General features: G+C 41.6%; 1 protein-coding gene and 1 long non-coding RNA gene across 3 annotated transcripts in view; both read right to left on the bottom strand.

Moving 5' to 3' along the window:
• The window catches only part of ap5m1 (adaptor related protein complex 5 subunit mu 1), a 49,565-nt gene that overhangs the window by 21,417 nt on the left and 6,540 nt on the right, over nt 1–21,608 (bottom strand). Inside the window, exons 4-7 of one of the 2 annotated variants that reach the window (XM_042093437.1) lie at nt 11,769–11,908; nt 11,475–11,560; nt 11,273–11,385; nt 5,687–5,783 (exon numbers count right to left, since the gene is read on the bottom strand). In XM_042093437.1, the coding sequence (XP_041949371.1) occupies nt 5,687–5,783; nt 11,273–11,385; nt 11,475–11,560; nt 11,769–11,908 (436 nt within the window). Of the gene's footprint in view, nt 1–5,686; nt 5,784–11,272; nt 11,386–11,474; nt 11,561–11,768; nt 11,909–21,608 lie in introns of those variants that run through there. The other variant, XR_006032039.1, reaches the window with a different exon arrangement.
• LOC121709825 lies at nt 7,200–10,640 on the bottom strand. The gene is made up of 3 exons (XR_006032046.1): nt 10,518–10,640; nt 9,256–9,259; nt 7,200–7,211 (listed from the first exon to the last, which is right to left on the bottom strand). It is a non-coding gene; the product is annotated as an uncharacterized LOC121709825 (long non-coding RNA).

The following is a 21,608-nucleotide window of genomic DNA, read 5'->3' as shown; positions in this document are numbered from 1 at the left end:
AGACAAAGCCAAGCTATTGCACCAATTACTTTACTTGGTTCTCAACATTATATATCGTTGTATGCGGATGACATCATTTTGTACCTCTCAGACTTAAAAAACTCAATACCTAATGTCTTAAAGTTATTCCACCACTTCAGTAGCATGTCTGGATACATGATAAATTGGGATAAATCCTCCTTAATGGCCCTTAACAATATCTCTGAAAACATTCCCCTTCCTAACAATATTGTGTTCACTAAATCATTCACATACCTAGGAATCAAAATAACGGATTCTCTGTCAAGTATCATCCAGTTAAATTTCAGTGAATTCAGCCAGAAAATAAAACTTGATCTTCAAAGATGGACTAACCTTCAGATTTCAATGCAAGCCAGAATCAGTACAGTCAAGATGAATATTCTACCACGCCTGAACTTCTTGTTCTTTATGATCCCATTCACACCACCTCCCAAATATTTTAAAGAGTTAAACTCTGCTGTATCTAGATTTGTGTGGAACGGCAGAAAACCCAGAATAAGCTTTTCTATTTTGCAGCGAACAAAATTAGAAGGTGGCCTTGCCCTCCCTAATTTTCAGATATATTACTGGGCATTCCAGATCAGAGCTATGCGAACATGGACGGACAAAGACAGTAAAGTGCCATGGAGAAGCATAGAATCAGCTATTGTATATCCCCACAGACTTCAAGATCTGCCCTTCACAGGTATAGGACGTCGCAACTCGCACCATAAATTTGGTCATGTTATTTCATCCACTTTAGCTGCATGGTACAGTGCTGGAAAAGCAATAGGCCATTCAAAGAAATTCTCTCAGCAATCTCCTCTATGGAACAATGCTCACTTCTTATCTGATCAACGACCTTTTGTTTATCCTTTGTGGTCGTCTAAAGGGGTTTTTACTTTTTCCAATATTTTTGACGGGACTGGCTTGCGTACATTCCAGGATATCCAAGCAGAATACAATCTACAGAGGGTCCCCGTTAAGTTTGGACGGGTTCCTTCATGAATCACGCACCCCATTTTCTCAGCAGAAATGGCACAAACTGCAGTTGACACAAACAACCACAAGGTGTCACTTGGGTGCCACTATTATTTTTGATGCGACTGACTTACTGCTTCCATGACGTAGCTGGGGCACGGGAACTTAAATTGATCACGGTAGTTTAAGCTTACACTTGACAAAACATTCTAATATGAAAATGTAGATGCAATTGTTGTAAAATGGTGCAGCTCCTTTAAGAAAGCACCGTGTGCAGGGATGGAGAGAGAGAAAGCGAGAGGGGATAGGCCTACAGTAGGCTATGTGTGTTAGAACTTAGCTTGTGGAAAAAGTATGTGCTGTTGAGACTGGAGCGAGTCATATTCAAAATAATGCAAAAAAAAGCAATTATCCTCATTCATTGCAACCAAAGCATGCCTGCTTGCCGACGTTCAAACGAAAAATATATCAAAGCACCTTTTGCGTTTGAATGTAGCACGAAAAAAATTTTAAACAGCTGGACAAATGATTTAGCTAATTGATTATATAACCTGTACACCAGCAATTGTTGAACATTTACCTGTACAAGTACATTGACAGTTAGCCCAGCCTAACAGCATGTTGTAGGCCTACTGTAGAAATGTCACTTAAATTGCAACCGCAACATGCCTGCTTGCCAACGTTCAAACGACAACGAAAAAGATAATAAAACAACAAGAGGGTTGAGTCTGAATGACACTGAGTTTTTAGACACTGAGTTTTTGTAGTTAAGAAATATTTTCGTATAAAAAAATGGTCATTCTTCAATCTCCTTCACTGACGCCTATGGGCTTAACGTCCCAAAACAACGATCAATGATCATCAAATTTCTCTCTCACATTGCTCCTCATAACCATCTATCCAGAAAAAATTCTTGCTGGCGAGGGAGGGTCACGTCTTTTTTGACTAATGCTCCCAAAACTCCTCCGGTAGCCCCTTAATTAAATAAATAACGAACAGTCCCTAATTGATTAATAGCCTAGGCCTACACCAGCCATTGTTGAACATTGACCTGTACAGGACATTGACAGTAGCCCAGCCTAACAAGCAAATGTTGCAAAATACATCAAAAGACGCAATTAATCAGAAATAAATAATGTAATCTGCATCGCTTTATTTAACAAACTGCAAGCAACAAGAGCATTGAGTTCGCTGTAAGGCCAAACCTAAGAGCAAAGCCTATCTGTTAAGGCAGTCGATAGGCTATATAACGAGCTGTGTGCCTGGAAAGACGATAGATGAAGGCTCTGGTCATCCCATACCCTCCCCCCACTTCCTGTAGCCTACCATTATGAAGGCCTGTAGCCTAAAACGACTCGTTGCCGTTTTGTGACATTAAGCTTTTTCACGTTAAGCCCCCCTCCCCCATCCCCTTCTTTCACAAGCAGTGGGGGAGCGCGGGGAACAAAGTAACACTTTTTGGTAGACAAAGGAGGGTTCTCCGCGCTTCTGTCGTTTGGCCACAATCCGTTGCAACCAGGCCAGGACAGATATTTTAGAGAGGAGAGACGCCGGTGCAGCTCAGATGTCTTCTTAATTTTCTTTATTCTTCAGTAAAAGGTGCAGAACATTATTAAACTTTGACTAACATTTCGATGCGTCGATGTTTTTGACTAAGGAACATCGAAACGTTAGTCAAAGTTTAATAATGTTCTGCACCTTTTACTAAAGAATAAAGAAAATTAAGAAGACATCTGAGCTGCACCGGCGTCTCTCCTCTCTAACACTTTTTGGCTTTGGCTAAATATTTCTAAAATCATTTGAGTTTCACTAGTCACATGTTTTAACAAGCAACACTTGTTATTGAACTAATAACAGACGTGTGTCGAAAATTGACTTTATTTTCCATACGGAGAAATAACATATGCAGAGTCTAACCAAGGTCAATATTGCCAAAAAAGCCCTCAAACCTGAAAACACATGAGGCAAAAGTGCAAATAATCACAAAACTAACTAAACTAACACGCGCATATTTTTGTATTGCAATCATTGTAGCCTACAGTTGTAACAGCGCGTAACAGTCATTTTACTCCCCGGATGCGCTCATTATAAAGAACGTTTAACGTGTCCCAAAAACAGCTATCAATTAATCACCAAACGTCTTATAAACAAGTATTGCCAATGATAACAATAGGCCTGGGCTTTTATATGGCTCTGCTCCTGCCTAGATTCGAACTCTGCTGTCATTTTGTTAACATTACTGTTAAGGAGATGCTGTAGGCAAAGTCTATATTTCAACCTCGTTAGTGTAGTAAAAAAAATCAGAACTATTCACAAGGTTTCTGGGCAGCATATTTATGTTCTGTTAGCAAGCGAACTTCTCATGACTACCGAGAAAGTAGCCTACTGCCAGCTGACGAAGCTCACATTTTAAAACATTACTGAGAGACAGACACTGTACAATCAAGAAATCTTGCCACTGAATCCAAAACTATGTTTAACATTATGTACAAGGCTTAGGCTACAGTGGACTAGCATGTTGCAGGGGCTGCTAAAAACACAGCTTGACACTGAATATCAATAAAACCAAGGAAATGGTAGTGGATTACAGAAGGAAGCAGCAGAACTACAGTTACAGCCCACTAATGATCAGCGGGCAACCTGTAGAGAGAGTCACAAGTTTTAAATACCTTGGTGTCCACATTACTGAAGACTTAACATGGACTGTTAACACTCAATATGTTCTGAAGAAGTCCAGACAACGACTCTACTTCCTTCCTCTAAATTCAAAGTTTCTACATCCATCATGAAGGCCTTCTACACTTCAGCTGTTGAGAGTGTTCTAACTGGTAGCATCATCACCTGGTATGGGAACTCCACAGTTAGAGATTGTAGTACTCTGCAGAGAGTAGTGCGCTCAGCTGAACGTACTATAAGAACTCAACTCCCTGCTCTACAAGATATCTATTCCAGAAGAGTACTCCTAAGAGACCAAAACATTCTGAAGGACTCTTCTCATCCTAACAATGGATTATTCCTACCGCTGAAATCAAGAAGACGCCTATGTAGTCACAAAGCCAGAACTGAGAGGCCATCCGAACTCTGAACTCATACTATACTGACTTTGCACACATTCACTCCTCAGCACTCTCAAACATTTCCCAACTCTGAATTCACACTATACTGAATTTGCACTCATTCACTCCTCAGCACTCATGACCCCCCCCCCCCCACACACACACACCTACATGACTTTTAGCACTTTTACATCCCTCTCCCTATGCTACAGACCTTTTATTTATTTTCTTATTTCATCACACGTCAAAACACACACACACATACATATCTGACTTTCTCCACATCTCCATAGAACTTTTTATTTATTATTTTTGATTTCTCCTCCATCTATCTACCCATGTCCTTGATTGCCTAGCCTTTCTGCCCCCCCCCCCCCCCCCACGCCCATCCCCAACACACACACTTACATCATCACTATCATCACCTCACATACATACAGCACACTGCTTGCTACAGTAAGCCTCCTCTACATACTTGCTGCACACTGCCCCCACCTACCCACACACACACAGTCACTGCTACACTCCCCTCCCGCCCACACACACATCTTCATCACTCACATACATCATACATACAGTACTCTGCTTGCAATAATAAGTCCCTTCACCATACTTGCAGTACACTGCCCCCCCCCCCCCCTCTCCCCTACCTACACAGCACATTATTTCATCAGGAAGCTTCTCCAACACACATCCCCAACATACTTACAGCACACTGCCCCCCCCCCAATACACAGCACATTGTCTCATGAGGAAGCTTCTCCAACACACATATTGCACACTGCCCTCTCCCCACATACACAGCACACTATCCCATCTCCCCTGTCATCCCCCCCAACACTGACCAAGACCCATGGCAGTTGGGTTAGCCCCTTGAGCCGTGGATCTGCCCAAGGTTTCTTCCTTGGTAAGGGAGTTTTTCCTAGCCCCTGTTGCTCTTGGGTGCTCCTTGTTGGTGCCCCCACCCCCCCCAATCCCAATCCTCCCCCACCTTTCTTATGCAGCCCTTGCCACTTAATCTACTAAACCCCTCTTCTACTGCACTTTTTTTTTCATGTGAAGAACGTCTCAAAAACACGTAACTTTGGAAAGCGAAGAATGCGTGTGCTGGTGATCCACAAATGCAGAATCACATTTCACAAATGAAATTTTCGGTTTTACAAATGGCATTTTATTTACAAATCTATATTTGTAAAAATCAATATACGAGTTACAAATGTGATTTTTTTTATATGTAGATATCAAAACACACATGAAAATCAAGAAATATTTGTGGATCCCCCTCTGCGCATATACAAATATTATTGAGACAAATTTAGCTCCATATTTTTTATTGTAATCCGGGTTGATTATAGTAACTTGATTTTTGTAATCTGATTACGTAATCCAGATTACATGTAATCCATTACTACCCAACCCTGGTGACCTCAGCCTGAAAAGTGTTTTGAGAGCCATAGAGAACATAATATTAAAACTCCAAATGTGTCATATTTGGAAAGATTTTTTTTTTTTTTTTCATTTCTAGAAGGGATGTACACTTTGTATTTCAAGTAGTTGGTTCATCTCACACTCACACTTTTTGTCTCCACATCACTCATATTTGACAACCATTTTGAGATTAAGTTTGTCCCACATTCCAATGCACTTACATGTGACAACGCGAGGCTTTGTTGAAGAATACACCTGAACTGAATGTTGGTCCACACAACATCCTGATAAAGTTAGGTCAGGTATTCGGAAATACAGCTGCAAAGTGAGAGAAACAGATGAACATGAGTACTCAAAACAGTTACAATTGTTACAAATGTAAAATAATTTGACAAATTATTTTCAAACATCATTTTCATCAAACCCATTCAGTATTAACTGAATTTGGATAAAAATGTCAATATGGTGTAACCACAAAAACATGAACCACATAATTACACAAGGGTCAAGGGTGTGACCGCCAGGGGCATAAACAATGAAAATGACATCTGCCATTCCCTTTAATAATTTCAAACAGCGAATCGGTATTTTGATAGTCAGTGGCTCATTTGAAGGAATGTGTTTGCACGAAAGACAGTATGGAACAGGTATTCCACTAAACCATGGCTATTCAATTAGTTTGTAATGGGGGCCGGTTCATGAAAAGCATCACAACTGAGAGGCCGGAGAAATGTGGCTTGAAATATAAGTAATCGCATTAACAGCTGTAGATCCAATGAAGTACAACAGCAGCAATATGGGTATTCAAATGTTGTATCTTGTACATGCATAACAACATCATTAGCCGGTTGTTGGTGGCTAATGAAATCTGTGATAACAGATAACAGTAATGGAATCTGTGCTTTGCGCAGTAACTGTTTGGTCCAAGATTTCCAGTGAGTACAAACAGGATTCAAACACTGTTCAGGTGAATTAAATTTGTAATCAGTCGCATATGTAGCTCTTCTGATTTATAGGCCTACTTGTTACATTTGACGTTCCCACCATTTAAATGAGATGACCGTGACCTCTATATTTTTTTAGCAGTGGGGACAGGCCAGTCATAATAGCCTAATAACAATAACACGGGGGTCCGGGGGTGTCTCCCCCGGGAATTTTTTCTTTTCTGGTTGCTAATCACACTATTTTAACATGTTTTGAGAGGGACAGGCCCATCTTTTTTCTGACGCACGTCACGTTACCCCATGCATTAAACCAAATGTCACTGCTTGAATAAATGAAAAACAAAGCCTACTGAACATGGGCATCGTCATAGTTCACGATGACAATGAAAACGTTTAGGCTACTTGGTTTCTGACAAAAATTACGTTTTGTGCCAACATATTGTAGAAATAAAACCACGGCCTTTATTTGGTGAACGGAGGTGCAAATCATCTCCTTTACTTTCTTTGATTATTATATAGGCTAGTCTACGATTACAGTAACTTTAACCACAAAGCATTTTGCCGTCGCCACATTTACAAATAGGCCTATGCAATTTACCTTTGTTAGGCTATCAGTGATACTTTTTGCTTCGAATCGCAATTGAGTGCGCATTCATGTAACATGCCACATGATTTCCAAGAGGCCTTTAGACAGGCTCATTTCTGACTTCACTAGACTATTATTGCATTTGTTTATGTTGTAAGACCTGAAGAAATGAAGGACATTGGCAATAGCCTAGGCTACGCACAAATTCATCATTCACTAAATGGACACAGAGAGACTCCAAGTTTTTCTTTCGCTACCGCTGCGAAAAAAAAACAGCCAGGCTACTATATAGAAATACTAATATGTGAGTTGGATCTGCTCCACTTTTCCACCAAGTTTTGCAGAAATTGTGCCCGTGGTTTTTTGCGATATTGTTGACAGAAACTATTTGTGTGGTGCAACCTGTGAAATATTAGTAGTTCATAAACTCCAACGTAGTGCCAATTTAGGTTGAAACTAAACTAAGACGGAACTTACAGTACCCTCCGGAATTATTGGCACCTTTGGTAAAGTTGACTATAAACAGGTATAAAAAATAATCCGTTGGTGATCTATTGTAATCTCACAATGAAAACAGTAAGGAAAAATCCACCCTTGAAGGGAAGCAAATATATTGAGAAAAAGGAAAATCTCATAAAGAAATAAATATTTTTAACAAAAACACGTTGCTCACAAATATTAGCACCCCTAGAAAAATCTTATATTCAAAACCTAACAGAAGCATTTTCCTATCTAATTTCAATTTATTTAAGTTAATCAGAGTGTATTTAAACTTTCAGAAGTAGTTCATGACTTTCTTTTTACTAAGGTATGAAAATAAAGTGACACAGAGGTTAAATCATCTAGTCATTTTTCAACATTGGAAAGACAAGAGAATACACTAAATCTAAATAAAAACAAAGCGTGTTGACATTTGTAAGTCAGGGGATGTCTATAAAAACTACGTACTTTGTTGAAAATGCCTATATTTACAGTTAAAACAATGATTAACAGGTTATAATCAAATGGAAATATGACCAACATGCTTGGACAAAGACCCATGGTCATCTTGCCCCCACGCACATTATGGAGGATGGTAAGATAGGCAAACAATTCCATAAGAACCACTGTTTGAAAGTTACAGAAAAAGGTATCATCTTGGGGTCACCAAGTCCCCCAAAAAATCTTCAAAAGTGACCTCACTGCTAATAGATTATTTAGAGGGCATGCCAGGTATTGGCCTGTCCAGTCATTTAATTACCAATGTAAATGGCAGGAGTTACTGAATGGTACAGTGACTTTGTCTGGAAGTGTGGTCTATTGTCAGATGAAATGAAAATTGCGCTCTTTAGCTAGAAACACTTTAGGTGTGTTTGGCGTACATAGAATAACGACTACTGAAAAGGACCCCATAACTAATGAAAATTATGGTGGAGGGGCTATGCTATTGTGGGGCTGTTTTTATTCCCAAAGGCCTTAGGAGCCTAATTACGGTGCATGGTATCATGAACACCAAGAAAAACCTGAACATTTTCAAAAGTCCCCTGATCTAAACTCCATAGAAAAACAGTGGGGTGAGTCAAAGAGGAGAATGCCAATACAAGGGCCAGTACAAATGGCCGCCAATTGAAGAGCCCTACACTAAACCATGCTTTACAGGTATTCTACTAAACCATGCTTTACTAAAAACTAGCAGAGTATAGGCTACACGCTTCTGCACTCGTCTATTATTTGCATAGACAGTAAAAGAAATGGACGAACAGACTCAATCGTTTTCAGTGGGAGGCCACTGACGTAAATTGAACGTTTTTTTCAGTTGGCATGCCATCGTACTACGCAGACTCGCACTTAGCTTCGTGACGTTAGCCATCGAACTGAATCTTGTAACTCGTATGATAGATGGTTCACACAGAAATTCTTCTCACACTTCCTTCACCTTCAAAGTCAACCGTATGTAAGATTGTGGCCAAAACTGGTACTGCAATCACTTTAAAATTTCTGTAGAGCGGTGTATCCCCTCCCACTCCCCCCGGACTGGTAGAGCTGGCAACCCGGATGCCGAAACACTACTGACTTTGTGATTAGTAGATAGCTGGAGGGTGGCGCATCAGGCCAAAACACAACTTGACAACATCAACATCAGTTGAGGGCTGCAACTTAACTTTTTAAATGACAGTATCCTGTCCGGACTACTGTTGTCAGTGATATAAGTATTTGAAATGAACATGATTTCTTAAGGTCTAGTGACATATCAGGGCCATTTTATGATTAATTGAAATACATTTCTAACATACGGTTCCTTTAAACATTTAATTATGTATTATTATTAATATCATTCTCACAAGTGATATCAAGTCGTGTTAATGTTGAAACTACCAGACATGATCATCTTCAAACACAATCATGGTAAAAACAAAACAAAAAAGTTATAGCCTAATCGTCTTTCCACTTTTCCGACCTACAGCCAATCCATTGAAAACCTCTGAAATGATTAACGTTAGTGCCGTTTTTGTATTAGGTTTACTTGCCTTTATGTAATGCTTTACCTTAACATAAAATGGTATTGTAGGCTACATAGCTTTGTTCATGAGTTTTCGTGCTGGATAGACTTAGCTTCTTATCCAAACAATACGGTTGTTTCCCTACTGTGCGACAGAAAGACGCAGGCATAATTGCGTCAAATTACGTCAAAAGCTAGCTTCCCTACAACCGGACATGCTAACTATTCTTCTTACGGGAACCCAACTTTACGTACGAGTTAGTTGAGCCTCTTTTGCCTTCTATTGTTCATGTAGATAATACAGAAGCTACAATGTCGGCACTAGATGCATGTTATGTGAACTTATACGATTCCAAAAAAATCCCAAATGAATGGGGGGGCGTTCTATGGGGTTAGCAGAGAGTTGATAACCACGGCTCCATGGGTGGTTCAACTTCCGGGAATTCATCTGCCCCCTTGATTATTTGAACTCATAGGCAAAGTGAAACTAACTTCACCATGGTGTCATAGTCAACGACAAAACAGTTATACACAGTTAATTACTTGCACTATTGACTGACAATGGGTTACCATCGAAAACATAGCCTGAAAAAAGCAACACTTACAATAATGTTCGAATGACTGAATAAAAATCCTAAGGACATTTATCCTGCAGAGGAGTTGCTGCTTACATCTCATGACAGTGCATCTTCAGCTGTGCTTCATATGCACCTTTCGCTATAGACCAGGTTTTTCTTGCACTAAGATAGCGATTTTTTGATCATGTACCAGACCTCACCTTATGTCAGTAATTGCCACACCCCTGGGTGCATTGTTTAATAAAAGTGAAGTGTAAGATAGGAAAAACCTTTGCGTCGGAATAATGATACGCTTTGCATAGGGTTTTGCGTCGCAAAAATAGGGCCCTTTATCTCACTGTCTCAAACAATGGGTATAGACTGATATTGTATGAGAACTGAACTGAAATCAAATAGAACACAAGTTAATCCTGTTTCTTCATTGATGTTATGAAATTATTTTTCATATGGAATATGGTGAATGACTAGCCTGGGAAACACCCAGACGTACTTCCGGCAAATTCGAGATTCGCTCTGAAAGTCCGTCTGGCCAAGAACCCATTCTAGCCCATTTCCAATTTTCCTAGATCTAGGCACATGAAACCTAACCCTAACCTCTAACCCTAACCATAACTTGTTATGACAAAAACCAAATGTCACTTAATAACAGAACACTTAATCATGTCACTCTTATGTCGACACTGACAAGTAAAGTGTAACCGTATATAGTTTACATACAGTCTATTAAGTTTGGGAAAAACGTGTGTTCTTCAGTATTTGAATCTCTCACTATTACAACACATATTACTGTGCATCAAACTTGCTCTCTCCACGAATGGCTCTCTAATAAAGATCATACAACAGCCATTAGAATAGTGAAAGAATTCCCTGAGGCAGACAAGACTATGTGATGCAGCCTCCAACAAGAGAGGAAAGACTGCAGGATGCATATGTGGTATTGTGCTTGAGTTGTCTATCATTTCTGCTGAAACTACAGCACAAGGATCATTGTTATACGTCTGTATGTAATGGTTTTGCCTGGAAGCAATGTAATTGTTTAAGATGAACCTGTATACGACCTAACATGCATAGTATAATATATGTATACGAACCTGTATGAACCTGTATACGAATCTAGTTCCTTCATCGTTTATCTACACTACACTTTATAGAGGTTTCCAACCTGCAAGTTGCTCTTTAAATAACAGCCTCACAAAATCAGTTGATTATGAACGTAATACTTTGACATAAGCTGTTCCATCAGTGCAGAGGGGATCAGTGGGTCCTACTGTCTGGCCAGAAAAATGAACAGCTCCTTCAAGTGTTACTTCACGGGACTTTGGAAACTTCTGTCCTAGAAGAACACAAACATGTGGTCCATGGTGAACATCTTATCAGATACACATGAAGGTAAAGTTGTTTGAATTTTAAACTGTAACACACCTAAGACCCAGACTAATAGGTTCTTCTCTTTGGAGACCTCCACCTGACCTGAGGTTACCTTAACATCCAAAGTACCCATCTGGCACCTACATGTAGAACAAAGAATGTTAACACAGCATCCACAAACTGAAATATGACTATGAATGAGAATTTAAAATATTCACAAGCAAAACATTTCTTCATGAAAACAACAGTAACAGTTACAACGTTAAAAATGCTCATGCTTTATCAATGAAATTACTGCATCAATGAAACTGCATATTTTTCTTATGTATATTAGTGTATGAATGATACCTATTAAAAAATGGCAGATGGGCTTCACAGTATTCAAAACTGTTTGTCACACTCTCGTGCAGTTTCAAAACAACACCCAGCTGCAGTTGCCCATGATCCTCCTTGAGCTGATATGAACCCAAAACTGGTGGAACTGGTACCTTGCAAGACACACACACATACAATTTAAACATTATGTTGACAGGATCTGTTAAGGTCTAATCATAATACTACCCCTTTTATCCTACCACTTTGCCCTACTTTTCCATTTTGCGATTACTGTATGTGATTAATGTGACTAATTTTTAATTGATTTACAACACAAGTTGTTATCCAATAAGAGAACTTTTTACACAACGTCCCCATATAATTAGGGCTGTCAAAATAACTGATTCATTTCGATTAATTAATTTGAGAAAAAAATAACATAAAAAATATTTGTTTTTAGCGCAGATTAATCGATTCCGTATGACCTTTGACCCCGAGCCGTTCTAGTCAGTAACCATTAGACTGTAAAATGAAGAAGAGAGAAGAAAATGTGCTGCCTAGATAATTGATTGGAACATTTACTTTTAAAAAACGGCCTGATGGTGTTGATAAAAATAAAGTGTTGATTAAAATAAAGTCCTCTGCAATGTCTGCAGCAAGGAATTTGCATATCACCGGAGTTCGTCAACTCTAAAGTCGTACATCAATGCAAAGACATAGTGTTGACATTGAGGCGAGTGTTAATTTATTTTCATTGTGTCCCCTAGGTCAGCAGTCCCCAACCACCGGGCCGCAGGACATTCCTAACCGGGCCGTAGCCTACGACATGAGTTTAAAAAAAATGCATGCGAACTAAACTAAATTTAATTCGCAATAATGTCACGTTTTTACATGGCATACTGTAGGTCTATATGCAGTTGTTTGATTGCACGCACTGCCTCTTCATCCCCTCCATGTTTGGTACTGTCTGTCCACTAGCCACTTGTACCACTGTCTTTATGCCTCACTGTTCGCGTGCTATATTAGCACATTAGCACATATGCATAACCCCCCCCTCCATGCCACAGCCGAACTGTGGCCACACTTATACATTTTCTTAAATAGTTAAATATATAGATATATAGACTTTACTTTATTTCTGCATTGTTGCACTGTTGACTTACTCATTTGCACTACCACCATGACACTCATTCACACAGAGCACCTTAGAGCACCTTACCATACCTTACTATGCACAGAGAATCACAGGCTCAGTCCCTGCCTCAGTCATTGCAAGCGCCTCTGATTTATTAATCACCACTATGTGGATACTGTTTTTAGAATTGATTTAGATTAAGTGTTATCTAAATCTAATCTAAGCTATCTATCTATCTATCTATCTATCTATCTATCTATCTATCTATGTTTGCATTTTGCAATGTCTATTTTCTTACGTCTGTCTGTCCCGCCTTCAACACTTTTACATATTGCCTTCAGTGCTGCGCAGCCTCAGGTCAGCTCACTTCACTTGATCAGTTCTTGGCGAACGGTAGTGTCACACGAAGTTAGCTAAACTGCTAGAATGAGCAACAAAAAACAAGCATCTTTAGCAGGTCACTGGCCAGAGTGTTTGAGTTGCGAGAGCCGCTGCAGAGATTTCTTACAGAAAAAAAGTCACCGTTAGCTGCACATTTTAGTGATGAGGACTGGGTGTCAAAACTCGCTTACCTGTGTGACATATTCGGGTTGCTTAATGACCTCAACCTGTCACTCCAGGGGAGAACGACGACTGTCTTTAAACTGGCAGATAAAGTCGCTGCATTTAAAGCCAAGCTTGATTTGTGGGGACGAATGGGGACGGGGTGTATTTGATATGTTCCAAACAGTAGTGGGGGTTTTGGGAGAGACTGAGGCAGGGCCCTTTCTCTCGCAGCTGGTGCGCGATCACCTTGTTGCGCTTTCAAATGAGTTTGAGCGTTACTTCCCATCCTCCAAAGATCCACGGCAAACCAATGAGTGGGTCCGCAACCCATTTGTCAATATCCCGAATAGTCCTAACTTGTCAGCGCAGGAGGAAGAGCAGTTGATCGAAATTGCAAATGACGGTTGTGAGGGTTAAATCCAAAGTGTAGATGCTGTATGTTATTACACGCTTATCTTAAAGCACTGTGTCCGGCTGTTGCTCATACCTGTGTTCAAGGATTGTAGAAGAAGCAGGCGGGTAGGGAGAGGGCACACAGTCAGGTAAGCAGCAAGGAGATGGATAACAGGCAGGCAAGCAGGTAGCAGGCAGGCAAACAGGTAGCAAGCAGGCGAGCAGAGGACAAGCAGGCAGGCAGGGAGGGAGAGAGGTAGGTGGCAGGCAGACAGGCAAGCAGGTGGTACACAGTGGTATTCCAAATTGTATTCCACGAAGGAAAGTTCATTCAAAATATAAACTCCAATCTTAAGAGTGTGTATAAGGAAACCTCTCTGGCGGGTTTTTGGATCAAAACCAAAGCAGAATATCCCGAGATAGCCGTAAAAGCGCTGAAAACGTTTCCCACCACGTATCTATGCGAGGCCAGGTTTTCGGCAATGACTGCAACTAAGACCAAATTGCGCAATCGACTGGACATTTCAAACACACTGAGGGTGTCACTGTCTTCCATCACCCCCAGATGGAAGCTTCTTGTTGCAGGGAAACAAGCAGGGCTCACACTGATTATATTTGTAATGCACGCTTAGTTCCCATGTTTTGTTCCCATATTTTGTTAAGCATGTTCACACTTTAGCTTCAAGTTGTTCAATATTCATAGTTCATATTGTTCAATTTTCACTTCACGTTTTTCACAAGAGATCGTTACCGTCACTGTTCATACATACAGTAACTGGAGCTAGTTCTTTTCAAGTAATGCATGCACAACACATATGGAACATGGAACCCCCGACCCCCCACCCCCCCCCCCCCCCCCCCCGCCGGTCCGTGAAAAAAAAAGTAGGAATCAAACCGGTCCATGGTACATAAAAGGTTGGGGACCCCTGCCCTAGGTTATATCTGTGTCCAGAAATGCCTTGTATGTGAAAAAAACTTCTTCCTGAAGCACTTTTGAATTTATTTCCTCAGCATATTAGGTCATATCATAGATTATTATGGCCATTATTTGAAGAGTGAAAATAATAATAAAAGAGTTTTTGAACTTTAATGTCACTAATGCTGATTATTCAATGATTCATTTGAATTTAAATATTTAAAATACTTTCACAGCAAAAATTATATCTGCAATTAATTTAGATTAATCACATAGTATGTAATTAATTTGATTAAATATACTATAATATATACATATAATACAGAAAAACAAATCAGAAAAAGTTGGGACGTTGTGTAAAATGCAAAGAAAAACAGAATGTGATAATATGCACATTTTGAAAACGCATATTTAGCTGAAAAAAGGACAACATATCAAACGTTGAAAATGAAAATAGAAAATGCTGGAAAAGTTGTGTAATGATAAAGAAAATAAAAAGAAGGACTAATTAGGATAACTGCTAACATGATTGGGTATGAAAAACTGCATCCCAGAAAGGCAGAGTCTCTTAGAAGTAAAGTTGTAGAGGTGTAAACCTGTGTGGACAAATGATGAAACAATGTCATTTGAATGCTTCTTAACATGAAACTGCAAGTTATTTGGGGAGTTCATCATACGGTACATGTATGGGCCTGTGCTTGTTAAATATGGAATGAGGTAAAGTGGAAAAAGGTCCTGTGGCAGGGTTTCCCGCAACACTTTGCAGTTAAGGCCTTAACGAAACGTCTACAAAAAAAAAAAAAAAATGTCCACTGTGTTACTAGCCTACTGTTTTCTCCCTTTCATTCCAAACCGTGACCAACGTCAGTCTCCCTTCTCTGCAGAAGGCATACAAAATAATAATAAAAAACGTGCCATGAATTGGAAGTCGTTACAACCTTTAAATGCCATAAACGCTCAAATTATGGCCAGCTTCTATTACTTACTGCACAAAGCACAGGGCTTTATTTGGGAGAGGTTTAATCAAGGTAGGCCTTTATTTCTACGTTTTGTTGTGAGGCATGCGTTTCAAGGCATGCGTTGTTGGGACTGATAGGCACTGAAATCTAGTGGGTATTTGATGGTTTACCATTAGGTTTCATGTAGGCCTATTGGAAAGAGTCAGGATTTCCACACGTGTTTATTGCGAGACAGGCAGTCGCTTTAATTCATTGTAATGGAAAGGATTATTGTGTATAAGTAGGCCTAGCCTATGCCTACAGTAGCCCAAATTGAGTTATTTTTTTAACTACGCATGATTTAGCCTACTTTTTTATGATTAAATTCGTAGGCTGGAATAGTGAACCATCAAATAACAATTGTGTTTAAATGTAGTAAGGCTTCAGCCTCTGGCAAGCTCAGAAGGGGACGGCAAGCGACTGGTAGCTTGAGAGCGACATGTTGAGACCCATTAGGACAATGACTTTTCATTGGCAACAGTATTAAACCAACCAACAATATAAAATATTAAGGCGAGACACAGCAGGTGAAAACATCGTTTTTTCATGCACTGGTCAATTTCGAGATTTTTTGCTAGTTTGCTACCTTAGCATGTATTCTGTCACACTACTACAACAAAAAACTCTGATTTACTGCAGGCGTGCTGCAGCATTCTGAATCACTTACAACGATCTTACAACACAATCATAACAGTAGCATAAATGTCATGAATGTAACAGCTGTTCTAAAATCGTGACAGCCTTGTTGATAAACTGTTTATTTCTTTCATGTCTGAAGCATTTGGTGTCCAGTGATCTTTGAAGTTGCTCTGGATGTCTAAAGTTTAATTGGCTGTGTTTGCGGCACAAAATTCATAATCCATAACTTACAATCAATCAGATTTTTTAATTTTTTTTTTTGGGGGGGGGTTGTTAAAGCAGTTTACAGCGAAATCGCTGTAACTTCTTGCTTTTCAATCGTGGTAAGAAAAAATACATACCGTCTCAGCCATAGTCTCCACTCCTCTTTCATTTTCCCTGTCAGGCTATCAATGAGTTTCTTCACCATAGTAACTTCACTCACTGACTCGACTTTATCAGAATGCATGCAATGATTGGCTGAGTCGCAGCACGCGAGATGCTGGTTCCTGAAGCTACTGAAGTTAATGCTCTAATTGTTATAGCCCATGAAACATTTAGCGCAGCTTTGAAATCTTCCGTGAAAATCTCAATAATTATGGTCCTGGTCCGGATATGATCACATCAGGGTCTGGACCCGGACCGTGGTCCGCCTACATAGCCTAGAAATCTAGATGCAGCAGACGTAGCAGCATCAAATGTAATTTGTTCCCACATTTGTTGTAAAATGTAATTTGCTGCAAGGGTAGTCTAGCAACACTCCTTTGGCTTGCGAGCTGGAAAAATGAAACTTCGATAAGGCCAATCACATTGTGTCGGTAGGTGGGCTTAACATAATGATTGATGGCATAGTTGCAACAGTTCGGCGAGAATTCCCTGCTACTTGAAAACAAAGATGATGGATGGCTGCTGGTAAAAGTTTGAACTAGCCAACTAGCTCTGCTGGTGGGAAAACACATGGGACTCATGAGTTATAGCACTATCCTATTGCGTGCAGAGGGAATTTGAAAGGCAACCAATTATCCCGTCCCTGCTGCTGCGCTTGCAAAATTATTGGAGTTGCAAAGCCTCGGTAGGCAGACGTAATGGAGCTGGGTCTTTTCACTACTAACCTTCCAAAAGCTACATCCAGTTCATAGGCTACAGCCACCTGGTTCATCAGCATTTTCAGGTCACTGCACAGAGCAAGGGTAAGCTACAACTATCGATTATGCTATAGCCTACACACCCCAGCCTACTTCAAGGCTGTAACATCAGGCTGCTCCAAGCTCGCGTTTTTACGTCGCAAGATTATCCAGGTAACTCGAAATGCTCTAAATTCTAACATGGCTCGCCACGCCAAGCGTCCGAAGTTTGTATCCACTATCCAGCGGAGGTTAATCTTCCAAAGATCACTCAATCCGTAATCCGTATCGGAAACGAACAGGTCTTGTTCATTCACTTCCTATAGTTGTCCAGTGACTTCTCATAAACTGATACTAGCGTTGTTGGACATTTAAGCTACTTATAACGAACTGATAAGACTACAACTGACCAGGAAGCAGGCTGCTCTTGACAGAGCTTTCCTGCACCACACGCTCCATCACTCCGCTGCTTCAGCCACAGCCTCACCACGGGCCCAGGTTCTTAACCACCGACTTCCTTCCCGCAGCATCTCCGCCGTACTTCCGGATCCGACTCCACTTCTTCAGACGGCCCCGGTAGCGACCGCGTCGCTACTCCCTCCACCCCCTCTTCCCCTCCCCCACCCACTTCCCCCAGCCAGGACCAGGTCCAGGGCTGCCCCTCTTCCAGTCGTTCCGACAACTGCTCCCTCCCTTCCCCCTTTTTTCCCCCTCCCCTTTCCATTCCCGGAGTCACGTCTGTACAGCACGGCACGACTCATGAAGAGGCGTCCATTCAAACTCACCTCGCTAGCTCCCTATTTTCTTTACGAGTTAGCAAGCACCTGGTCTCAGCCGGCTCCGGTAGGGACCGCGTCGCTAACCCCCCCTACCCATCCCTTCCCTGGTTCCGCGCTAGACCAGCCCGCCGCAGCGGGTTATCAGCACTCCGCGAGTGCTTCGGATCACAACGTCCCATTCCGGCTCCCCAGCTGTTCACTAGCCACAGCAACGGCCCTTCGACCACCTCACGCTGCACGTTCGAGCTTTAACATCCCGTTCCGTCTACCCAGCTATTCTTTAGCCACAGCCATTTCATTCCATCTGGATACTCATCATTCATGCCTTATCTGCCTATCATGTATCATGTATTGTATGTCGTATCATGCTGAATATGTCATGTTTTATCAGGTAATGGTATTCTAAAAGTATTCTTTCAGCCCAGGTTGAATTATTTAAGGCTGCCACAGATAGTACGGAATGAGCTTGGACCCAATGCAACAACAGCTTCAGGGAGACCCATGCAGCAACTGCTCCGCTGAGCTCCTGCTACCCTGCTACAACGGCTCCGCTGAGCCCCAAGACCCATGCAGCAAAAGCTACACAGAGCTACAGGACCCATGCAACGACTGCTTCGCTGAGCCTCAAGAACCATGCAGTAACAACTACGCCGAGCCCCACGCAACGACGGCTTCGCTCAGCCCCAAGAACCATGCAGCAACAACTAAGCCGATCCCCAAGACCCATGCAACGACTGCTTCGCTGAAGCCCCAAGAACCACGCAGCAACAACTACGTTGAGCTCCAGAACCCATGCAACAGCAGCTACGCTGAGCCCCAAGACCCATGTAACGACTGTTTTGCTCAGCCCCAAGAGCCATGCAGCAACAACTAAGCTGAGCTCCAGGACCCATGCAACGTCGGCCCCACCAAGCCCCGAGAACCATGCAGCAACAGCTACACTGAGCTCCAGGACCCATGCAACATCGGCTCCACCAAGCCCCTAGAACCATGCAACAGCAGAGAACCATGCAACGCCGAGCCCCAAGATTCATGAAACGATGGCTTCGCTGAGCCCCAGAACCATGCAGCAAATACACCGAGCTCCACGACCCATACAGCAGCAGCTACACCGAGGCCCAAGATCCGTGCAATGACGGCTCTGCCGAGCCCAAAGCCCCATGCAGCAACAGCTCCACTGAGCCCCAGGACCCAGGTAACGACGGCTCCACCGAGCCCCAGGACCCAGGTAACGACGGCTCCACCGAGCCACAGGACCCAGGCAACGACGGCTCCACCGAGCCACAGGACCCAGGCAACGACGGCTCCAATGAGCCCCAGGACCCATGCAGAAGCAGTTCCGCTGAGCCCATAGGACGCAGCAACGTCTCGGCTGAACCCTGAGACCCTCGCGGCAGCAGCTCTGCTGAAACCTGACACCCATCGTTCCCACGGTTATGCAATACACGAATGTCCGCCGCTGAGCAAGTGCAACGAAGATCCACTCTTGCATACTTGCCGCTTGCCTCGCTATACTTCGCAAGGGGTTCATGTCACAGCATTCTGATTCACCCTACATCATGTTTACCGGCATCCTTTGGGCTGCTGAGATGTAGTGAGTCTACATGCCTCTCGTCTCATTTCATCCCCGATGGCAGATCTTGAGAGTCAGACCAGGACACAATACGTTTACTACCAATCAGACTAAACCGATCAGTTCCAAAAAGGACACTCCTTTTCATATCCAACTCCGCCTCAGATCCTCAGCTTTCATACCCATCACACTACATCTCATATCGGTCAGCTCAAGCATCGGCTACTAGCCCGCTCTCTTCATCTGAGATGAAGGGTACCCATCACTCGTCACAGGTTCCAGACTCTAATATATATCCTTGTCGATAGGGTTGGGCGATGTCGCCTAAATTGGCATTTGACGATGTGTACAGTAAACAACGATGTGTACATGGACGATGATATCGTGGGGGGGGGTAGTGTGGTAAACACTAATTAATTAGCCTATACTGTAGGTATGTCTGTACAGAAATACATTTATAATGTTCTACATAAAAAAAAAAAAAAAAAAATTATATATATATATATATATATATATATATATATATATATATATATATATATATATATATATATATATTATATAGGCTATAAGGCCTGATGAAAGTGGACAGCTAAGAGAGACATACTGACCAGGCTACCGAAGTTGTGTCTGCTCCAAGAAAATTGTTGTGAAAGATGGATAGACAATCAATCTGAACGCTTGTGCCAGCCTTTGCTGGGCCCAGCAAAAAAGATACTTAAGACTACTATTGTACACTAAGAACCCGTTTAATACTTGTTCCTTTCGAAATACTATAGCTTACTCCAAGTTGCATACATGCTGCACGTGAAAACAAGCAAATCAGAAAGAGCCCTTCCCAATGACGCCGAAGGGAAACTGATTATTCATGGCCTCGCCCACCTTGGCTTGTGACCGCCTACAGAAAGACTGGAAGATTTTGCGGCTAGGGGATTGTCTCTTTGCAGCTAGTAGGAGCTAACAGCAAGTTCCTAACATGGCGGAAAAAAATCGTGCCTGTGTTTGTGGCAATAACACATCAATGTTGCATGTCTTGCCTTAGAAACAAGAGTTGAGGAAGAAATGGTTCGGATTTATCGTTGGAACACCACCACCGAAGTAGTGCAACATTAGTTCTGTGTACCAATCATTTCGACCACACTCACTGTCTACAGTTAGAAAGTGGTTTTGCATCAATGTTCTGAAAACCTGGTTCTATACCGGCATGACGATCGACCACCAGCTCACAGGCTGTAAGTACAAACAAACCTTTCCACCTAACGTCTGTTACAAAATAGCATGTTCATATTCTTCACGTTAGCATGCATGAAAAGGGTACATAGGCTTAGGCTAGCCTATATTACAGGAAACTACACCAGGCACATAACTGAAGTGTTCTGTTTGCGACGTGTAAAATCAGAGAATGTCTAATAGGAAGGGCTCTGGTAAAATCCATTAGAGGAATGGTCTATTTTCCCGAACGTAGCCTACAGGCCACTAACACCCAGGTGTAGCTACTTCCATTGATTAGGCCTATTGGAAGCTAATTGTTGCAGTACATAACGCGAACGGAATGCTTCAGTTACTTGCCTGGTGTAGCTAACGTTACACTCATAAGAAACTGACCACACTACCCAGAGATTTAGCTTGTTGAACCTATAATATTCTAACCTAAGCGTTAAACCACAAATAATAATATTAGCAACAATATCTTATGCTCAACTAAGTACGGGTATTGTTCTAGTCTAAACGGGGAAAATCAAAAACACAATACCCGTGCACTATTAGGCTAAGTTGCTATCACTAGAGCTC

The sequence above is a fragment of the Alosa sapidissima genome, chromosome 5 (assembly GCF_018492685.1).
Source record: "Alosa sapidissima isolate fAloSap1 chromosome 5, fAloSap1.pri, whole genome shotgun sequence".
Classification (NCBI taxonomy): domain Eukaryota; kingdom Metazoa; phylum Chordata; class Actinopteri; order Clupeiformes; family Clupeidae; genus Alosa; species Alosa sapidissima.
This window is presented reverse-complemented; position numbering and strand designations above follow the sequence as displayed.